This window comes from Dermacentor variabilis, chromosome 6, assembly GCF_050947875.1.
Source record: "Dermacentor variabilis isolate Ectoservices chromosome 6, ASM5094787v1, whole genome shotgun sequence".
NCBI classification, from domain to species: Eukaryota; Metazoa; Arthropoda; class Arachnida; order Ixodida; family Ixodidae; genus Dermacentor; species Dermacentor variabilis.
Genome location: NC_134573.1, coordinates 164,592,809 through 164,614,732, shown reverse-complemented (window position 1 = coordinate 164,614,732; position 21,924 = coordinate 164,592,809). Strand labels below are relative to the sequence as shown.

Here is a 21,924-nt window from a genome sequence, read left to right as displayed (position 1 = left end):
AAGGTTAACCAGAAAAAGTAAAAGACTGAAGCAACAGGCAAGGCATGCGCGCGGGAGATGGTGCCAAGGTCCGTCGAATACAGGGGGCCGAATTCACACAGCTTTTCGTTCCGTAAGTGCTGTTTGCGTTTCGTAAGTGCACCATCCCTAATAATATGTCCTACATCAGCATTGGCTGGCACGAGCACTTTACTCGTAAGAACACTTTGTGAATACGGGCCCGTGACGTGAAAGCCTGTCACGTCAATATATATATATATATATATATATATATATATATATATATATATATATATATATATATATATATATTGACGTGACAGGCTTTCACGTCTGAGTATAAATGTGACACACGAAACTTGTATAATGGACGTGGTTAGTAAAGCCGTATCGGGCACGTTGGACCTTGGACTAGGTGCACTTGTTTCCTGCTCAACCGGCTTTATTTCTAAATGCAAATTTGCAAGAACCAAATAATTCAGCGTTGCGGAGTAGTCGATACCGTTAGGATACTTCCTTTTATTTCGTTCGAGAAAAGCATCCATCTTTTTACTCTGCACTACATTTATATGTTTTACATCTATATATAGAGCACATTCGATGTTTTTTTTTTCTTTAGTTCTTTCTAAATAGTTTTGCGAGGCGAGATCGCGCAATCATCTCGCTTTCCGAACGTTCACTTGCCCGTTCGTGATTCGCCGGCGCCGCTCTTTCGTCAGCGGTCGTCAGCACGACAAGGCGGTAGCGCCAATTAGTAGCGCTGCCTATACTCAGTCACGCATGAGGAGAATCGAACGTTCGGGAAGTGCGATGCTTGTGCAGTCTCCTCCAGCACGCATTCAATGAAAGAGTTCCAACGTTCGTTAGCGTAAAGAGAAGGACGTAATTCAGCGTCTAGGTGTTCTTTTTCTTCCCCCGAAGTAGCGCGGCTACTATAACAAAAAAAAAAAGATAAAGAAAGATAACTTCGTGACCCGTAATACCTTGGCACGAACGTATAGGTTCTCTAATTTGCGAAAGTAATACAAGACGAGGGAGAACGAATGCGGCTTCGGGAGGCTACGCGCGAGTCTTCAATCAAGGCTGTTCTTCATATCGACAGCCGGCACGTTGCGGCAGATGTCGTCCAATCCGCGGTTCCATTTGCAAATCAAATGCGACAACGGAGACGACGACGCTATACACGCGTCTCGCCTGAATCTGCTCGGCGGTGTACGGCCCGCGTTCGAGACGTCCCTGAGGCAAGAAGCCAAATGGCGAGCAAGAACCAAAACAAAAACAAAACAAACAAAAGAAAAGTGCGGAGGATCTTCGGCTGCGAGAGCGGAGGGGGGGGGAGGTAGGAAGTTTGACGCAGTATGACGCGACGAGAGTGAAAAAAAATGCGCGCGAAATTCCGTCACCGTTGTTCTCCTCCTATCCAGCCTTCTTTGTTTCCCGCCTATAGCTCGCACCTTATTCGTATCGACGTAAATAAAGAAGTAACTGCGCGCCCACCTCGCTGCATGTGTGAGCAGCCATCATCAGGCTTGCGTGCAAGGCGCACCGGCGCTCGGGTCATGAATAAATTCCGAAGGCGCGCGTATGCGAGCGAGCGTCTGGAAGAAGGGTCGAGAAGAAAGTGGGGGCACAACTCGGCTCGATGGGTCTATGTGCTGCCTCGTCCATTTCCGCGCATTTATTCATACGCGCACGCCTTTCACGCACATCGTAGGAGCTAAAAAAAAAAGGGGAGGGGGGAGAGGGAGTGGACTCTACTCTTCTCTCGGCACCTACTGAAACTTCCCTGAGAATCAAGAGCGGCGGCCTTCTCGAGGCATACAGTACCAGTTCGATAATACGGTGTTTATTTGTAAGCATATGATTCAGAAAAGGAACACTTAAAGGAGAAGCGAAGGGAAAGAGGTAGTAGAGGGAGAAGTGGGGGGGGGGGGGGGTAGAGTATGTTTGAGGTCGGAAGCCTTACCTTTAGCACCAGCCCAAACCCGCGATCTTTATACTGGTGTATATACGTGTCTAATGATCTAGGTGCCGCTCTGAAAATCCCCGCGGTCCCTTATTCCCTCTATCCCCCCGTCACAGAAATTATACCCTGCAGCTGCGCCACCATCCACGTACATTCCGTTGTTCGATTCTTCGGCCTAGGTTTTCATACGATTTCATACCGGCGCCTTCGCTAACTCTTTACAATTTCTTTACTCGGCACACGTTCAACGCGTATAGAAGTTTAAAGACCAACCTACGCGGAACAAGCGTTCCCAAGCGTATACCGCCAATACACGCAGTCGGCGCGGTCAATGGAGTGACGAAATATTTCCACCTCTGAAACTAATGGCTCGCAACACAAGGTATTCTGTGCTGCTCTACTTGAGCCTCGAATACAAAGAAAACATCGTCGCGCTAGGTATGTCAGTGTCGGTGCTGGCAGCTTAATGCACGGGGACTTCGCGGAGGCCACAACTACTTCGTTTTGAAGTTATCCGACTATTAATGCTATATATATATCCGACTATTATATATATATATATATATATATATATATATATATATATATATATGTGTGTGTGTGTGTGTGTGTGTGTGTGTGCTTCCACAAAGAGAAGCACGTCATCAAAATAAATCTAATGCCCTTTAGATTAGCGCTATCTGTATTCGTTGTGTGTGCGTTTTTCCGGGAAACTTGGAGAGAGAGAGAGAGAGAAATAAAACAGAGATTCTGTGAGCGTGCGTGGCGGAAGGACCGCGGGAACACGAGCAGACGGCATCGACGGCCCACACCCTGTAGTACAGAAGGTGTCGGCCTCCCTCTCAGTTTTGCGGACTCCCTGCGGCAAAGCAGTGGTGAAAAGCGGCGGTCTTCTTCTTACACAAGCAGCAACGTGATTCGTTTCTGCTGCCTGCTGACAGGCTGCCCTTGTGGCCAGACTGCGCGCCGAACGAAATACACAAAACAAGATTCGCCGCGGCGCGCACCTGGCGTATTCTTTTGTGTGTGCGTGTGTGTGTTCCGTGAAAATCCACGATATTGCTCGCGTCCTGGTCGCCTTCTGTATACGTGTCGCTTGAGTGGACGCAGCCTTGTTGATGAGCAACTCGGTCGTTTGCATGCGCCAGCATTTGCATCAGCATTTCCAGCGCTATGTTCAAATAGCGTACAAATAGCATACAAATGCAAAGATGCAGTACACACTGACATGTAGCGGTTATGACGAAGCAGTGCTGACCATACAAAGTTGTATGTGTGGTGTATTTCGCACCTTTTCCGTGTGATGCGGAGAGTTATGCGTCGGACACCGCGCGACAGCGAAAACTTGAAGCCCCAATTGTTGACTAAGCATTACTGCTCGAAGACGCATGTATGCGACGGCGCGAAACAGAACGTGAATATCTCTACTGCTAGTCTCCGCCGTGATTCGAAGATTGCAAGAAGGTTGTTTGCCCCAATCAACAAGTGCGCGATTCGGCATGCCAGAAAATGACCTGGGAAATTGTATTGCGGGAAAGCTAGCGATTAGCAAAAGGCACGCGCGACCACGAAATCTTCACTCGCGGTCACAGCTCTGTGTACCGCGAGATACGCTCCAGTTGCAAAATCAGCTGCTTGAAAATGCTAAGAATCTGCATTGAACGCGATGACTCTCCTTTCATCAACGCAGTACGCAATATGCAGGCACCCACGAGTGTTTGCGTGCTTCGCCAACGTCGCCAAAGGTGCGTTGTCTTGTTGCGGAAATCGAACACCGCACGCTTCAGTTGCATAGCAGGACGCTGTGTCGCCTCTGCGACGTCGCCTTGGGAGTGACGTCACTGCATCCGCGATACATAAAAAAGGAGTGGCGTGTTTGTCTCTAATCTCTCTGTATGTGTTCCAACTCCCGCCTCGCGCGAGTTGCGCATTCGACCTTCGTTAACGTGTCGTTATCGCGCACAGTACACGAGCCGCGCGCAAACATAACCGCGTCGCATTACCATTCGTTCAACACGCGTGCCATAGCCGTGGCCGTAGGATCGACCCATCGGATCTGCGCTGTAAGTAAGACACGCCCGAAAAAATGAGCGTGCTCGGGTCGGCGGGCAACGTTTCCTGATTGCTGCTCCTCCACCCATGAGTGAACCGGAAACGCGCCCATAGACCGGAATGATCTTTGCGCGCACGCAAAAGTGAGCCGGAATTGACCCGGGGCGAGTCATTAGGCGAACGACGACAAGAACCTTGAACTTGTCTCAGCTCAAAGATACCGTGGGCGCGCATGAGCGCGGAAAAACAGGCAGCGGGGGTCAATATCGACGCACCGCGATCGCAAATATAGCGCGAAAAAAGAAATATGTATGTACGGGCAGTTGCTCGTATGCGTTCGATCGCCGAACGCTTGTCCAAAATACCTGCCAGACGAATGCGCTTTTAGTGGCGCTTAGGATGGAAGTTCGTGCCCGGAGTGGAGGCGTGAGGATTATTACTGCCCATATATGCGCGCTGAATGGCTAGCTCACGGACAGGTCTCTTTAGTATGGCAACTGATAATAATAATAATATTTGGGGTTTTACGTGCCAAAACCACTTTCTGATTATGAGGCACGCCGTAGTGGAGGACTCCGGAAATTTTGACCGCCTGGGGTTCTTTAACGTGCACCTAAATCTAAGCACACGGGTGTTTTCGCATTTCGCCCCCATCGAAATGCGGCCGCCGTGGCAGTATGGCAACTGAAACCTTGCGAATTTTCGCAGAACTGATTTGCCGAATTCTGTGTTTCTGCGCTTCGAGTTGCCGATTCATTCGGCCTCACCGTGGCGATTTGCTATAGCCTCCTGCATGGTTAACTCAAGTAACATACAGCGACCGCCCCCAAAAAGCGTTGGTTCCGGGTGGACGAATTTTTCTTCAAGCGTGAATGTTTCTTTCTGAAAATCCCGTATGCGTTTCCTTTGTAGCTTCGTGCTATACAATCGTGTGGAAAACAATTTTTCCCTTTGAATGTTTCTTTCTGAAAATCCCGTATGCGTTTCCTTTGTAGCTTCGTGCTATACAATCGTGTGGAAAACAATTTTTCCCTTTCAGCTCTCGTTAGTGCTACATTGTTCGACTGTGAATGTGGACTATACGAATAAGCTTTAGTGAAAGGCTCCGAGTTAGGCTTCAAACATTTCGGATCTTCCAGACAGAATGCAGTGCGCTAGAAGTTGATCCAGGTTCCTACATAAAAATACCAGTACCTATTTAAGCCGAAGCACACGGTGTCTCGATCCACCTTTATCAGAATGCTTCATTTGCGTCCCGAACTTTTCTGGCGATTCGCAGCTGGTCAGTACCGTCAACTTTCGTCGACACTATAAGTTTTGCGAATAATCTGAAGCTCTATATGCAACGTTCCAGCGTATGAAGAGTTTTGAGTTGTAGAGCTAGCGCTATTATAAACCTAATAATTGCGCTTTTGGTTTGGAAGTTGCGATTGCGATGTAGACTGATCCCACGGATCGATTGATTGATTGATTGATTGATTGATTGATTGATTGATTGATTGATTGATTGGTTGATTCATTGATTGATTGATTGATATTTAACATCCCAAAGCAACACACTGTCTCTGCGCATGAAAGACGGCGCTGTGTCTAGATGCTCGGGAAGTTCATTAACGCTCACCTAAATCTAATTACTTAATCGTTTACACGTTCTTTCCCGACGAGACCGCTCCCACCACAACCGGGAGTCGAACCCGAGAGCTCGCGCTCCGAAGCTCCGTAGCCACTCCGCCACTGCGGCTGGTAAACCACGCCCTTTGTGCTGCGAGGAAGCCATCGGCTCCAGAGAGAGATAGCGTCCGTTCCATTTCGCGGCGACCTTGGTTGCACACCGCTGTCGCGGGGCCACCTAGCGATCGCGCATACGTTATGCGCCCTTCATTCCGGTCTCGTAATTGGGCGCAGTATGAGGCCCGATAGCTCGGGCCTCCGGTCACGAAATCGATCGCCCGATCGACGACGAGCGGCACCGGAATCACGCACGCTTGGACGAAGTTTACCCGCCCTGTTCTCAGCGCTCGATGAAGAGGAAATTGAAAGCGCGCGTAATTTTTCACTGGCTGCCATCGTGCGCCGAGGAAATAAAGGTAACAAACACGCAGTGATATGTCAAGCAGCGTGACGCAGGAGCAAGGCAATGATGAGTGATTCTCATCGGCGCCGCGAGGCAAGTGATGTGCGCAGTGAATAGACAATGCACAATCGTCCACTAATCGAGCAGAATGTTGTAGGCCAGTGCTGTCGAAGGAATTCCGCGCAGAAGGCTGCATTCTGCTGCTCAACTTCCTCAGGCCCACAGACCTATACATGACATAGGCCCATTTATAAAGAACGTCACCTGCTACATAGCGCTTTATAGCGTACGTAGTTAACTTACTTTGTCCTCCTCTCTCTTTCTGCCACTTACCCCTTCCCCCGTGCAGAGCATAGCCGATTAGAACTACCTTTGGTTATGCTCCCTGCCTTTCTGTAGACCTTTTCATCGGGAAAGGAGGAAAGGTCTAGCAACCAGCCCGCGGCGACCCTTTCCTCATTTCTGGCTTGTGCGAGCCAGCGCGGTGCTGCCTGAATATATGTTGCCATCGAGGGGGTCAAACAGCTTGGAGCTATTTTTAGCTCATTCTGCGGAGCAGTTTGGCGATGCCATCTCATACAAAGGCGTCGACAACCACTGCGTAGCCCTTGCCTGCAGCAACAATTACGGAAAGTGGAAATTCTAGGCTGCGCAAACTATAAGGGGCTTTAGCGCAAACGTGTGACGTGCATAACAAACCGTGTATCGTGTGTGTTTGTGATCTGTTTTCACTATGTCGGTTCCCACCGAACGAAGAGCCACGGCGTGTGTGGATTGGCAGCGTGAATAATAATAATAATAATAATAATAATAATAATAATAATAATAATAATAATAATAATAATAATAATAATAATAATAATAATAATAATAATAATAATAATAACACTTACCCGTGTGACTTATTGGCGCGGGAACTTAACAGGAACAGTCTTCATGTACAGTCAACTCATGCAATTCCGACATATCGAAGAGCCAGTCGTGAGCATACTTGAGCCTGCCGCCGATATTCCCACGCATTTCAGACCCAACATGTCTACAAGTACTATGTCTACAATCTGTGTGGTACTTTTTGTACGTTGGCCCTCCCGTTTGAGGCCGATCGCGTGGTTTGGCACAACGATTGGTGAACAGCGATTGGTGATTGCTGCGTTTGGTGAACAAACATGTTACGTAAGCTTTGTACTGCAACATTGGATCTTTGCCGTGTAAAGCATCCAATGGGCGCCGCATACAAAAGGATGTGATAGTTCTTTCCAAGGGTACAATATCCACAAAACGGGCGGGTGCGCCGGAGCGGATGGGTCGAACAAGACCAAACAAAACAAAAATCAATTTTCATCACCTTGCAACTTCTACAGCTTGCTGGTATTACTAACCAAAGCTATTTTTGTTTATGTTGTAAGAACAGCGTCTAACGAATTAGTTGCGCAATGTGTCTACATACACAGGCTGTCCCCACTATCATGCAGCAAGATTTAAAAATATGCAAATGCCACGTAGCTGGACAGAACCAAAGTAATGTTGTAGGCCGTCGCTTGGAGATACTCAGATGATTTTTTTTTCATTTACGCCGAATTACATAACTAGTGTTAATTAATTAATCAACGTCTCAAACATTATCATTAGATGAGAAGTGTCAATGAGAAAATTGTAGAGCAACATGAAAAATTCCTGGTGCAGATTTCTGTTGCTCACTATGTGCTGCATAAAAATGTTTTTGCGAGCGCGAAAAAAGCCTGCGAATACGCGCAAAGTGCCTCGAGCGGCCAGTCGCGCGACCCTCTCTCTAGCCACCATAATAAAACAGTCTATACACATTTTCTCTCTATCTCTTCTCATTGGTCGGTTCTCATTGAGGGGTGGAAAGACGTCACTGAGAAATAATTTGTAGCACTTCAACTTAGTACAACGAAGAGCGTGTACCTGTATACGCTGAAGCGCTGTGTGCAAGCTTAGAACTTTGCCAGTGTGTTGACGCTTGCTTGTAATCCGGTGATACTGACGACATCTCTTCATTTCTTCCACGTGACAAAATGTAGCCCGCGCGTTTCACTGGTGCCGACATATCCTTATACTATATGCACTCAATGAACAAAGGAGAAAGATCTGAGATCTGCTTGCGCCATAATGGCACCGAGAACATAATGTCTTTTTTTTTCTCCCCTCCATGTTTTGTTATTTTCCCAGCCGTTTCATTCCTTTATGTGTGGCAATCCTTCTCGTGGGTAAGTGTCTTGTTTAGAACAATCAACAAATCAATTTCGTGGTTTATGTATATCGCCACCCGGTGTGTCGATATCAGAACACTTTACGTCGACGCAGTGAGACACAGTGAGTGTGGCGCTGAGAGACGGTAGTAGTGGTAGTAGTATGAAAATTTATTAAGGGTTAACGGATCGGGTGAGGAAAGCTGGTCTTGCTACCGGCGAGTGGGCTCTTCGAAGGGTGCGTAAGTATAGTTATAACGTCAAAGAAAGTAATCGTGGCTGCGTTTCTGATTTCACGCTCTCGCGTCTCACACGACGCGTCCGGCATAGCAGGGTTGGGCGAGGTGTGGTAACGCGAGACCTGCGACGCCAGATTTGACGAAGATGAACGCTTCTCTCTCTCTCACGCACGCACCCTCTCTGCCTGCATTTGCGCAGCGGCTCCCGAGTGGGTGACGAGGCCCCGAGACACGTCATCGGCGCTCAACGGGCCAGCGTCCTTGGATTGCCTGGCGGTCGGCTACCCGACGCCTACCGTCCGCTGGTCCCGGGAAGAGTCAGGTGAGACGAGGAAGCACGACGACCGTCGCGCGAGGGGCGTCGTGTCGTCATCGCCTACGTGTTCCCCCTTTCTCTTCTTTAATGCCTTACGTAACGCAACGTATGCCGGCATCTATAATTCTGCGTGTAATTGTGAAATTATCGCCGGGGAAAAAAAAAGCTCGTAAGAAATGAAAGAAAAAAAAAGCAAACCTAGCGACATCATGCTTTCTTTCTAGCTTGTTCGTATCACCTTTTCTTTTTAACGGGCTTAGACAACATTTCGGAGCAGGCGACTAAGAACCCGAAATGCAACCGGTCAGAGGGCCGGTAGGTGAGCTGCAACGGAAGTGGAGGGGCGAACGAACAAGTAAACGCTGAACACAGAGTACCATTCGTGTATATCATGTATAGCAATACGCTTATGCCATCGCGTGCGACGCAATTATGTAAGTATTTAAAACCTATTCAATCAAGGGCGTTTGATAAAGCCGACGCGGAAGGCAACCGCTATAGCTGTGCTGCAGGCCAGCGTGTTTGCCCACTTCTGCACGAAAACGCGTAGCGAATACACATTTCCCGCGTTTTGCCAAAGCCGCCGCTTCGATCGTAGCCTGCCATCTAATCACAACAGACTGTAGTGAACGGGCTATATAGGACATAAAGAGGCCAGATTATCTTTCTTTTCTGTCCTTGTTTGTTTCTCTGGGTAACGGAGAAGCGATATGAGAGTAACGTTTCCTATTTCTCTGAAAGTATAGCGGAGATGCGTATGAACGGGGGAGAGGGGGCCGGGTGGATATACTTTTTTTACAATTCACAAAAATACCAATACACCTAAGTGTTCTATGGATTTCGCCATTATCATCACTGTTAGGAATCAAAAACGGTGACTGGGCAAGTCACAAAGCAACTCAGCTGTTATAGCCTTCTTCCTAAACGTTGCCGTCATCTTTATCTCCTAACCGTAGGGATCCTTTAAAAAGTTTGTTGCTTCCCAAAAGTGTGTACTTTGTAATTGTGTGCCTTAGTTTATGTTAAATAAACTTTAAGCTTTCAGACCTTTAACTTATGAAATCAATAACAGAAATGACGCGGGTAGAGAACCTGCACTAGACAGATAAAACATGGCAGATTTAAAGCCAATGTAAGAAAACTGAATAGCGAATGTTAAATAATGCTGAAAGCTCACACTTTTCATGAAACCGATTATACAAAGCCTCTTACGTGATATAAAAAGAGTAGATCCAACGCCTCCCAAGAATCGCTGCCAGGAACGTTCAGGTTACGAATCTAGGCCGAAAGATGAAGGCCACAGTATATACTTATAGCGTATACCGTGGGAAGGAACCTTTTCCAAATGAGTCCCTGCAGGATATCGTCTCCCCGTTTATCTGCCGCGCATTCCGCGACTGTCAGCGCTGTGGCCAACTCGTCATTCGCGCAGCCTCCGCGCACCGACAGAAAATACGGCCTCTTTGTCTGTGCTGACGATGTTCTGGCAACACTGCCCTTCTGGCAAAGTGAGCTGCCAGGTTGGGCAACGCGTAGCGATTTATTGCGCTGCGCTATAGCGGGGCGCCACGAAGCGAAGCACACGTCGGCAGGACACCATGGCTGACGCGCAAGGTGTTTTGGCAGGGCGTCTCACAGCCGACGAGAGAAATGGAAATAAATGCTAGAATGACGATTATCATTTCACTTACGGCGTGACGCCGTTGTTCATTATACGTTCTGCATCAGCAGCACTTAAGTGACAGTGGGCGTTTACTGCAATTTCCGTCAGGATTTCCTGCCCATGTGTGAACACTTATGCTGTATAATGACCAATTATATTTCGGGCGTGAATGCAACATAGCTATCGGGTGAGAATATGCCTTTCGGGTTCAGCTCCGGTGCGTGTTTGAACTTGAAAATGTGCTATGTGCTCGGTTATTTTCTTTCCCTCGTTTCTCTTGCGCCTGCTTTTACGCACGCTTTTCGTGTGTAGCGGCTGCATGCATGAGGCGCAGCCAGCCACTGCGTTCCTCAACAGATGTCCGCTTTGTTGAGGTTACATCAGACATGGCGCGCCGTAATGGAAACAACACTTGAATCTTCGACGACGAGCTGATGTCCGTGCTACTGAAGGACGAGCTGTTATTGATCGTCATGAGGCATAAACATCTTTCTACAGCTGAAAAGATGACACCGTAAGCGAAGTGCCTGGGGTGAAATGTGGACTCCAGAGTGCACCGCTATTACTACTATAAAAGGGTATCTGGTGAACTGAGCGATAATCACATCCGTAAAGCGTATTCGGAAAGTAATTTCCTCACTACATCGCAGAGTTTTTTCGATCCGGACGACACAGACGTATAATTGAGAGACCATGGGTGGCGTTCAGTGTGAATCAGTCCTCCAGCGGCAGTTACATAGTGCAGATTTGAATTGAATATTTTTATAGATTCATTCAGTCTACTTGCGCTTCCCCTAATATATAGTTTTATGAAGAAGATGAATTTTATTCATTCATTTAAGAAAATAAAAGCACACCAACAAAATGTACAGAAGGAGGTCCCAAAGCTCAAGGCTGTAAGGGGACCTCCTGTTCTAATTGAAAAGGGTAAAACAAAGGCATTGCCCTTTGCAAAGAGCTTCGCCAACGTAATATCGCCGCGTCAGCACGTCACCATTCGACCACACCGTATACGGTGCACACTTCGTGAAGGCCAAGTTCACAGCATACCTTCGCACTTGCGGAGGAGTGGTATACATGCCTCGTGCAGAGAGTGTTAGGCTCGTTCTACACTAGAATATATATATTGGCACTGCACTGTATTCAACTATAATTTACGAAGTGCGAAGCGAATCTATATGTAGTGTTTGCTATAGTTGTATCCACTATATGAAGCTACTCGCCAAAATTTTCCGAAATACGCCCGGTATACACGTAGTATTCATATACATACTATGAACTATGTTCGGAACGCGTCTGAAATACGCTCTCAATATGCCTGAAATACGCCTGTATATGCGCCGAAAATAGTAAGAAAATACGCCCGAAGTACGCACTACATATATTTAGTAGTACCTCCGAAACACGTCCGAAATACGCTCCACGGCTCGTCCTGCTGGAAAGTTCGCAGGCCTGCGTCGACGATAAGGTTCGACGACCCATTCGGGAAATGCCGAGCCACGAGGGAAAAGGAAAACGCCACCGACACCCTTCCTATATCTCTCTCGTCCTATACTTGGCTGTGCGATGCGATGGTACAAGGGAACGGGATGCGTACGGCTTCCCATGATAATGAGTGCTCGCATCCTGCCGCGCAGCCTCGCTGATCGCCGATAACTGTGGCGTGGTCCGCATGCGTATTGTTTTGCGCACGGAAGCCCCGCGTTGCGGCGGATATATGCATAGCAAAACAAAGGCAGTACCAGCAGAGGCAGCAGTGTATGGCCGCACGTGAGGGGCGTCTGTGTCGGCCCCGTATCGTAGCTTATTTGCGGGCGTGCCCCGAAAGCTGCAGAGTTTAATTTCATGCAACGCAGAGGGAAGGGGGCTCCGAGCTCGCTAAACTAACTAGGCTTAGTTGCTACGCTGGCGAGTGTCGTGCGCGTTTGCAGAAGCAGGCAAAAAGTGTCACATTTGAAATCAGCTGCCGAAGTTAGACCAGCAAAGGTGAGCTGAATAACACAATATAACACTGGGTAACGCCTTGAAGAGGGAGGCATCAGAACTCCTGATGATAGGGGAAGGAGCTGTACCAGCTGAAAGTGATAGTTTCTTAATTTTATAACTTCAGCGTTTTAGTCTTGTACCGTAGCTACGGTTGAATGAAAAAGGAAATTGGCATGCGCCTGAAACAAACACACAGCTACATATATAGAAGAATCGTACGCGGGGCTTCCTCAGGTCAATAAATGCCAACTTTCTCTCTCACGAAACTTCCTCCACTGACAATTCCCGCGTACTCAACTGCTCAGAACTGCGGCTAGGCTCCAGGCACATCCACGCACAAGAGCTTATTGGCCTATGGGTGAAAAACTTATGAGTTTATGGCTTATGAGTTTACCTATGGGGCTCGCGTATAGGAGCCTAATTTCTTTGTTTTCACCCTTTTCGTCTCCTCGTCACTTGATTCCTTTCGTTTCCTGATATCCCCATTATTTAGCATTATGTAGTTGTTATTAGGGTTAGACATTCTGCAGCTGTGTTACCTGTAACTGTAGGCGTAATTTCAAATATGACAACAGAACGAACAAAGCACACCGCACATTACCGCTGTAGCTCGCGTCAGTTTGCGCAAGTCCTGCACACTTCCTTGTTGATTTAGACAGCCGTCGTGCTCAAGGAATACCCTTGAGAGTACATAAATGTCTGCCGTTCTTTACCTAAATCCACCCACATTCTGGGCTTCCTCGTCGTGTATTCTTAAATTTACTTGTTTCTGCTTGTTCGTGGCGCTGCATGTGTACGCAAGAAAAAGAAAATACGATATCATACGGGTGTACACATACTTGTTTAGTTTCCTGTTTCTACACCGTTATATACACCGCTATAAGAATCACCAAAGTGCGTTCGACCTAGACCGCACCCAAGCACTGTTCTCGGGTTTCTTCTACGTTTGCGGCGGACACAAAACCACTACCGCGGCTGTCGATTACCAAAAGCGTTCGATAACGTCCCCATGGCCCACCACCAAAACGTTCCCTGCGCTGCACCCAACAACGCCGCTACTGACAGCGGAGCCGTGCGTATAACCGGACTTGCGTTGTGTACCGCATCCGCGCAGCGGGGAGCGCCTTCCATTAGGCGAATGGGTTATGCGGGCACCGGCGAAGCGTAGCGTGACGACCCACAGCGGGCAGAGACAGGAGCAAAAGTTGTGACAAACAAGGCGTCCGACGCTCGTTCATTAGGCGTCCATTAGGCGCGCGCTCGGTAAGCGTACCCGAAGTGTTGCACGACGTTGTTCGTTGAAGGCGATGTTCGTGTGGAATGCAGAAATTTTTACCCGCGTAGGATCGATTATGGCCTCGTTCGCAGGTTAAGCTGCGGCCGTTGTCTTCTTTTTTATGTGTCGCTCTTTATGCTGCCGTATACACTGTTCACAAGTTAACGTTGCGAGCCGCCGCGATGTTGTTCGCGTTGTTGCTAAGTGTTGCAGAAAATGGTCATTCGCATCATTAGGCTTGTGGCTTCCAGCGTCGCATCACTCTGATTGCTCTCGGGAGATACAGTTTACATCGGACACGCCGAACACACTAGTTCATTGCGAGTTTCGTTCCTTCGCGGTGCTGCACACATCGAGGCTAATGGAAACTGACACCGGGAGCACGTAACCCACGCTGTTTCCAGATAGCTACAGTGCCCGAGTTTAATCACGCTCTCGGGCTTATTCGCCTGAATTTGAGTTGTCATGCATGGACGTTCCACTGTAAACATATCAGTGGAATGGTTTGAAAAGAGCATCTTTTTTTTTTTTTCATTCTGCAAACGTAAACAATCATGTGTCTGTTCCTATTGTGCGCATCAGCCAGTGGGCATGCGGGAACAATTTTCGTTAACCCGCTGACAGATAATAGAAGTCAGTCAGTACTAATGTACACCACTCGTTTGTAGTGTGTATTCTTCGCGCTTTGGTATAATGTCTATAAAGAGAGGTTTAATTCCAATAGAGAAGCTGGCACATGCGTTGGCGTCACGCTCCATATAGACATAGAATAGGGAAATGCGCCATGAGGAAAGAAAGAAATTAACAGGAACATATATGAAGATCAGTTTTAGCTTCTTCGTTGCAATCGCAGGAAAGGCTCATTACAGACGTCTTCGTTGTCACATTTGTTGTCTAGTTTTCCCTTCAACTTCGGTAAGGCCGCATTTAATTTCACTCACTAATTTCTACCAGAATCACTATTCAGCTCTGATAGCGTCTGCAAGGCGTCGGAATAAAGTGTAACGATTTAGAAGCAACTATGAGTGAGATAGTGCAGACGCAATTCGTAAAGTGGCGGAAGTGTTTTTACTTTTTACACTCACGTCCCCGACGTTTCTTTATTAACGCAACATATGGCACTCAGGGCGCGCTGCAGCGCGCAATCTCTGCATCCTCCGGCAATCGCTGCCTCCGCAGTTCAAGCTATCAACATTAAAGGGGGAGAAAGGAAAACGCCACACCACAGCGGAGTGATGCCGAAAAAAAAAAAAAAAAGCTACGCGGAAAACCCCGTGGCGATAAATCAGTTCCCGGGCGAGACGCGTCCAACGATCCCAGGAGTGCAGTTGAAAGCACGTCGTCGGCGCCGCCCAGCCCCGTGCGGGGAACCCGGAGTTCCAAATCGAAAGCACTCTGCGGACCGCGACGCCGGCTCGCCGAGCGACCGACGCTGTGCTCGTCCCACGCCCCCTTACATGACAGCGTATACAACCCCGCGTCCGTCGGGGCTGTGTCTGGCATCGCGGGCTACGGCCGCGATCGTTCGCCACCGAAACGGCGGCGGCCTCCCTGCAGATTTCCCGGGGGCCTGTCGCGCGAACCGCGGGTGCGTTTCGCGAGCTCGGAGCCGCTAACGCGCGAGGAACGACGACACCTGTCAGAGCTAGTTCGCTTGGCCTGGACGACTGGCCTCGTTCGCTGCCACGTGGCGAAATATTAAAAATAAAGAAGAAAACGCTCAGTGGAGAAAGCGCACTCTTTGTCACGTCCGTTAAAGTCCTCGGGTGTTTCTGTAGGTTGAAGATAAAAGGGGAAATATACAGTGGGAGGATTGAATAACGGGCCTTCGGTACGGGCGATCGCGTCAGTGAAACGAACTTCAAGCCTTCACACCGGAAGACCAAGAGTACTTGGCGAGCTACGTTAAGTCGGCTTTGACACAATTCACCAACCAGGCTCTGCGCGGAGCCCCTCTGAAAACCTAGTCACACACTTTATGAAGCAAAGCATTCTTTTTTTTCTATCTCTCTGTTTTAATGAACAAGGAAACGTTTATGTGCAACTCAGTTTACGTACACACATGTCTCCTATTCAAAAGTAAGTGCGGTCTTCCGCACAATTACAGTCGCTGTACATAGAAGCCAAGCTATGCCGTAGGAAAAGCAGTATCCACGAGACCTAGCTGCGTGTCTAGCGCCCGTATGACTCATTGCGCGAGAAATCTCTTGGAACGGATTAACGATAAGGTAATGAGAAGAAGGTTAATCGAGCTGAGACCTGTTGGCTACCAAGCTCTGGAGAATGCGGGAAAGGAAGCATAAATGGTGAGGAGAGAAACTCACGCACACACTCCAGCGTTCATTCAGTCACCAGCGGTCACAAAGACCAGTAGATTTCAGCAGCGCTCTTGTGCAGTTTTGCGAATGAAAGCTGTGGGTAGAGCAACATAGTTCTGCTTCCATTTCCAGTGCTTTCGAGCTGTGCGAGCGAAACAGGAGGCCGACTTGACGCGTCGAAGTCGATTGTGATGGTTTCCACGGTGCACGGACGGTTTTAAGAAGTGCATGGGACAGGGGTGGAGAGTGAAATGCTAAAGCCAACATATTTTCACTAAAGATGCTGACTTTGTGATAAGCTGTACATATGTGTTTAGCTGGCGGCCTGGAATGGGGCTACTCCAGCTATGGAATGAGAAAAATTCAGAGCCCTTCCACTTTGTGAAGATGGAAGACCAGCGAAGCTGTTTAGCGCACGACACATAGGTGACCCAGGATATTGAACAAAGGTACGAACACATTTATTGTCCTAGCCTGCGGTAATCGGGGCGGTATAGGTACGCACACACATTCGCGTATCACATCTGTTATTAAATGTGCCCGTTGCGTAAGACAATGAATGGCTCATATCCCCCTAAGCAATGGCTCATACCCCCGTAATTACGACGACAAAAAAACCTTTTCCACAAGGTCTCCGTCTTTCCCTTTCGCTAATAGAGCGTGTTCATGCTCGACAAACAAATATCTGATGCTTTCTTCTGGGTCTCTTTTGTTTCTCCTACGCATGCCCAGTGTCCGACGATGTGGAGCTGCGTCCCGTACCGCTTGGTGGCGCCAGGGTGTCGCTGCTGGCCAACGGGACCCTGGTCATCCGCGAGGTACGCAAAGAGGACGCCGGCAGGTACCGGTGCGTCGCCTCCAACGGGCTCGGACAGGACCTCGAAGGGACGCTCACGCTATCGCTTCACGGTAAGCAAAGCTTCGCAGAGAGCGTGGCGCTCACGCCGTATATATGTCATTCGGCGGTGACGTTAGACCTCTATTCGTGCCATTTTAGTTCAACTTAAGACAGAGTTTCGCAGGAAGATGGAGGCTTGAAGTGGTGAACAGAAGTCGAGCAAGTGAATATCGCTAAAGCCAATGTTTCCACAAGTGAACTTGTCAAGGAGACCAAGACAAGCCCGCTTGTCCGAACGTTGGCTTTAGCGACATTCTTTTGTTTGACCACTGTTTATCGCTTTAGCTCTATCTGTGTTTCAGTCCTTTCAAATTCAGAAACACGAGTGTACTCTGCAGAATACATGTACCGTCTACGCGCGAATTATATTATGACGCCTGAGTGCAAAAGATTGTTTCTTTTTAACGGTATGTCGCTAAACATTTAATTTTGTGTGTGTAATATTTGCTGGAAATCTTCTGAAATTTGTGTGGAAGGTTCTGCGGCGAACAGTCATGTTTGCGTCATTTTCCGTGTCATTGTGCATTTCCTTTCTTTCTTTGCATGCTAGCCTAATAGACTTGATTGATCGGTGAGCTCCAGCGCCTCAGAGAGCTGCACCAGGACCGAGAGCAAATAATAAGGGGTTTCGGATTGGTTTTGGCTACCTGGGCCTCCTTAATGTGCAACAAATGCTCCGAACATTACCGTTTCTGCTTTAAAGTTGCCATCGAAATGCGGAGGCACGGCCGAGGATCGAACCTTCGACCTGGTGCTCAGCAGCAGAACGCTATAGCGACCTATCCACCGCGCCGGGTAACCGCGTCACGTTATCTAGAAGATAGGAGCCGAATTTGTTACGCGCAGCAATCTTGTACTTCTTTACGCGCAACTCATGCTATACGTACAACTCCGAAACTCTCCGATGACGCAGTTTAAAACGGATGGACACGAATATCGCTCTCTGTTTATATAACCCTGGCCGGACGAACAAGAAAAGCAAGAACACAACTATGTTCGTGCATATACATCATGGAAGACAGTCGTCAATAACAGGTGTAAACACAAACGCTGCGACATCCGTCTCGAGACAGTGCAGCGTTACGAAATCAATCCCGTGTGCGCGGACCGTCCTACACAGCCTGGGTGAAAGACGTACGAGGGAAGGAGAAAAAAAAAGTGTCATGTTAGCAGCTCTTATGAATTACATAAAATTTTAAAAACGAATATCGAAAGCACGTCTTCATTTCACAGCGTCCAGAAAACCGGGTATATATGCTTACGCAAGAGGCCCCTGCGAATTTTAGAAAAAAAAACAGAAAAAAGCATCGCGTTCCTCTTCATTGAGAGCATCGCTGGATATACGCATGGCCGCGAGCATTGCGTAATGGTGTCGGAATATTCCGCGTTCTTTTTTTTTTCTTATTGTACAGATTTGCCCGAAGAGGGATCAATTCAATAACGCTATCGATGGCGCGTGCCGTTCTCCCGTGCACAATGTGGGCCACTAGTGGGAAAACCAATTTAACAAGCTTCTGTTGTGTTTCCATTGAAAGTTTAGTGACAAACTGTTTTCAAGATAAATATCAATTAGGACTACTGATGTCGTTGCGTCACGAGAGCTCACGGGAAAAATTTTACGCGTGGTCGGAAAGTTGAGGTCGATGTTGTCACCGTCGTGCCTGTATTGTGACCACCATGAGCACGTGTGACAGGAAATCTCCCAAGAGCCTTCTTTTTCTCACTGCAAATTGGCCGTGACAACGTGCGAGATAAGTATACGCTTCCATGCACATATGCCACAACCGAGACAGTGAAACCAGCAGCTTTCAGTGCCGCGAAAAACACGGGCACGCGCGTCCCAGAAACCCAACCAGTACGACGACGATGTTCCAGACTCACGGCTGACTAGACGAACGCGGAAATCTTGCTCAAGCTTGTAGCGGCGCAGCCTAGAGTGCGCACATTAGCGACAGCGCGTTAGACGACGTGCGCTTCTCGCCTATTAAGAAACAAAAGAAGCAGCGGAAGGAAAATACGACTCGCTTCGTTCGCCAAACAGGCCCGCGGCGCTGTTTCGAAGCGCGACTGCAACACTGAATGGCTTCACGTACTGGAGAACCGAAGCCTTGCGAAATGCCGTTCTGTCTTGGTTACCACTTTCCTACCAGACTCCCTCTCTCTCTCTCACTCTCTCTCGACGCTAGCGGCGTTGCCCGACTAGCCTGCATGTATATATCCACGTACGTGGCGAGACGAGAAGGAAGAAGCAAAAAGAGCACGAGGGAGGACAGAGGCAGGAGCATTCCGAAGACGTTTACGCGTTTACGCCCGCTGCGGTGTGTGTGTGTGTGTCTGCCTGGCTCGAATCCAAGAGGGCCTGGCTGGCCGAGCTTCTGCGAAACGGCCTCGGCAGGCGGCCACTGACTCTGACGGCGAGCAAGACAGCACCGAGTCCTTGTGCTGCTCTAAGGCACTCGCGAATGCAATGGCTCCGTTGACATTTTCTTTCTTGTTATTCTCTTTTCTAAATCGCGCGCCGCGTTCGTGTGCGTAGTAAAAAAAAAAAAAAATAGCGACATATTCGGCGAAACGTGTCGCGAAGCGTGGGCAGTAGGCGGTGCAGGGACGGCGACGCACCTCTAGCGCGGATTACGGCTCGTAAGGAGCCGTCGAAACCAAGTTGCTGCCAATGTGGAAGTTATAATCCCGCGCGTCATCTCTAAGATCTTCACGAGCAGCGCGTAGGCAACGCAAGCCAGGTGTTTGGTGCAATTGTTTGAATACAGCGTGGTAACACAGGAAAAGGAGTGAATGAAAGGCACGCAGTATTGCGTTTGCGTTAACGCAATAGCGCTAAGGCATGTTGCGTACTCCAGGGTAGCGTATCGTACTGCTGCCGAGAAGTAGCGGCGCCTGCCTATCGAAGCTCGACCGACGTTACTTATTGGGTAGCGTGACGTTGTCGGCGGGCTGCAGGCATCCGGTAGACCATGGCGAGCAAGCAAGGGCGAGACGATTTCCAGCGCGAAACTCGCACGGTTTACTCAAAGGTAGATGAAAGAAAATTAGAAGAGCATGAAGTGATTAGGAGTACATTTCGGAGCCCCTTAAATAAACTCTCTAGAATCGTGGGCGGGATCTTGCTTCCGTCGATGTCACGTGACCGGTACAGAAAGAGGGCCCCTCCTCCTCTGGTTATACCGAGCCTGCTGAAAGGAAGAAGTCGTCCCGCCTCCTGGAATTGTAGACGCCTGTCCGCCTCTTCTGCGCGTTGCTGGTTCGTGGGAGTTCTCTTCTATGTCCAGTTCGAGGAAAAGGCCTCTCTAAACTCGCGCGCACACACACACACACACACACACACACACACACACACACACACACACACACACACACACACACACACACACACACACACACACACACACACACACACACACACACAAGAGGCCTGTACACTGCGGGGCTTCCGGCAGACAGGTAGACACTCGAAACGGTCATGGCGGATTAGGAAGTCATTTCGACGAGGCCTGGTGGAAGAAGGTCGGGTGAGAGAAAGTTCTTTGTGCATGAGGTGCGGGACGCCAACCATCGCAGGAGAAGTCACGCCTCATTTCGGCGAAGATGGCTGGATGAAATTCCTTTCGCCACGTGATGTCAGACGCCAACCCTAACAGGCCCGTGTCGCAGAAAATTTGGTGGCGGCGTCCTGCGTCGCCCGTCGTTTCGTTACAGATAATTTCGAACCACGCATACCCAACCATTCTTTTATCACCAGAGTTGCTCATACCTTGTATTCCATTCTTTACAAAGTTATTTCTCGGAATTTTGGCAACGACAGCCCACAAACAAATGTCATGCAAAAGAAACACCGACTGCACATATCTTTTATGTTAGATCTTCTCAGACTTAAACATTAAAAGTGCGAAACAGTAACAGGTGTTCGGCCCACGCAAGAAGCCGCGTTTCTACCATGAAAGTTCGCCTTCGCACGTAGCGTTCGCAGTCAGCGTTTCCCGGTAAACATTACGGTTGCATAAGCTGCAGTTGCCGGTAAGCGTGAAAAGCAATCAGGGATCTTTGAATGTCATCGCGTTCCAACTCTTAAAGGCGAAGCTTAAGCGTCCTACAAATTTTTGCGTTTGTGACATGAACAACTCTGGCACAATGTTCTGTGTTCCCGCTTCGTTTGGCGCGCCAACATCACCAAGCGCTCATTTTCTCTTGCCCAACGCCAACAGGCTTGCGCTTCTCCTGCGAGTTTTGCTGGATATTTCTGTTTAGCCTTCCTGGAAAGCGCTAGCGTAATGCGCCTTCCTTTTCGATGATGACTTTTTACACTCGGCGTTTGCGAATGTTAGGCCGGTAGAGGTGCGTGTGGGCTGTGCAGGAAAAATTGTGACGCCGGCGGCTGCATACCTACTCTCAGAAGTTCGGTAAAGTATTGAATCTGGCGCAATGGTTCTTAGCAATATGCTTTAAAAGAGCAAAGCTCTTCAATGAATACCGGAGAGTTTTTCCTGGCAGCATGCTTAGCCTGCTACTCCAGGTGGGAATGATGAAATATGAAACGATACGGCCAGTGAACGGTCACAGACACTTTATACAGGACGATATATACTTGTTCAGTATAGATTGTTTTGATTCACAGAGTTTCTTGTTCTGCGGAACTCGATCTCGGATAGACTTGCTTGGAGTGAGATAAAACGAGCGACGTATTGACGACACATGAGGCGAAAATTGCACACACACGTACATTCGAGCCTCTCTGCACTAAGTTCATAACACTATCACCAGGATTCCGTTAAATTAAATTATGGGATTTTATGTGCCAAAACCACGATCTGATTATAAGGCACGTCGTAGTGGGGGACTCCGTAAATTTGGACCACCTGGGGTTCTTTAACGTGTACCTACCTAAATCCAAGTACACGGGAGTTTTCGCAC

General features: G+C 48.5%; 1 protein-coding gene across 2 annotated transcripts in view; it reads left to right on the top strand.

The window, feature by feature from the left end:
* Window positions 1-21,924, top strand: part of LOC142585659 (cell adhesion molecule Dscam1-like) — a 116,174-nt gene that overhangs the window by 71,076 nt on the left and 23,174 nt on the right. For both annotated transcript variants that reach the window (XM_075696589.1, XM_075696590.1), the window contains exons 3-4: window positions 8,741-8,863; window positions 16,833-17,009. In XM_075696589.1, the coding sequence (XP_075552704.1) occupies window positions 8,741-8,863; window positions 16,833-17,009 (300 nt within the window). The remainder of the gene's footprint in view (window positions 1-8,740; window positions 8,864-16,832; window positions 17,010-21,924) is intronic.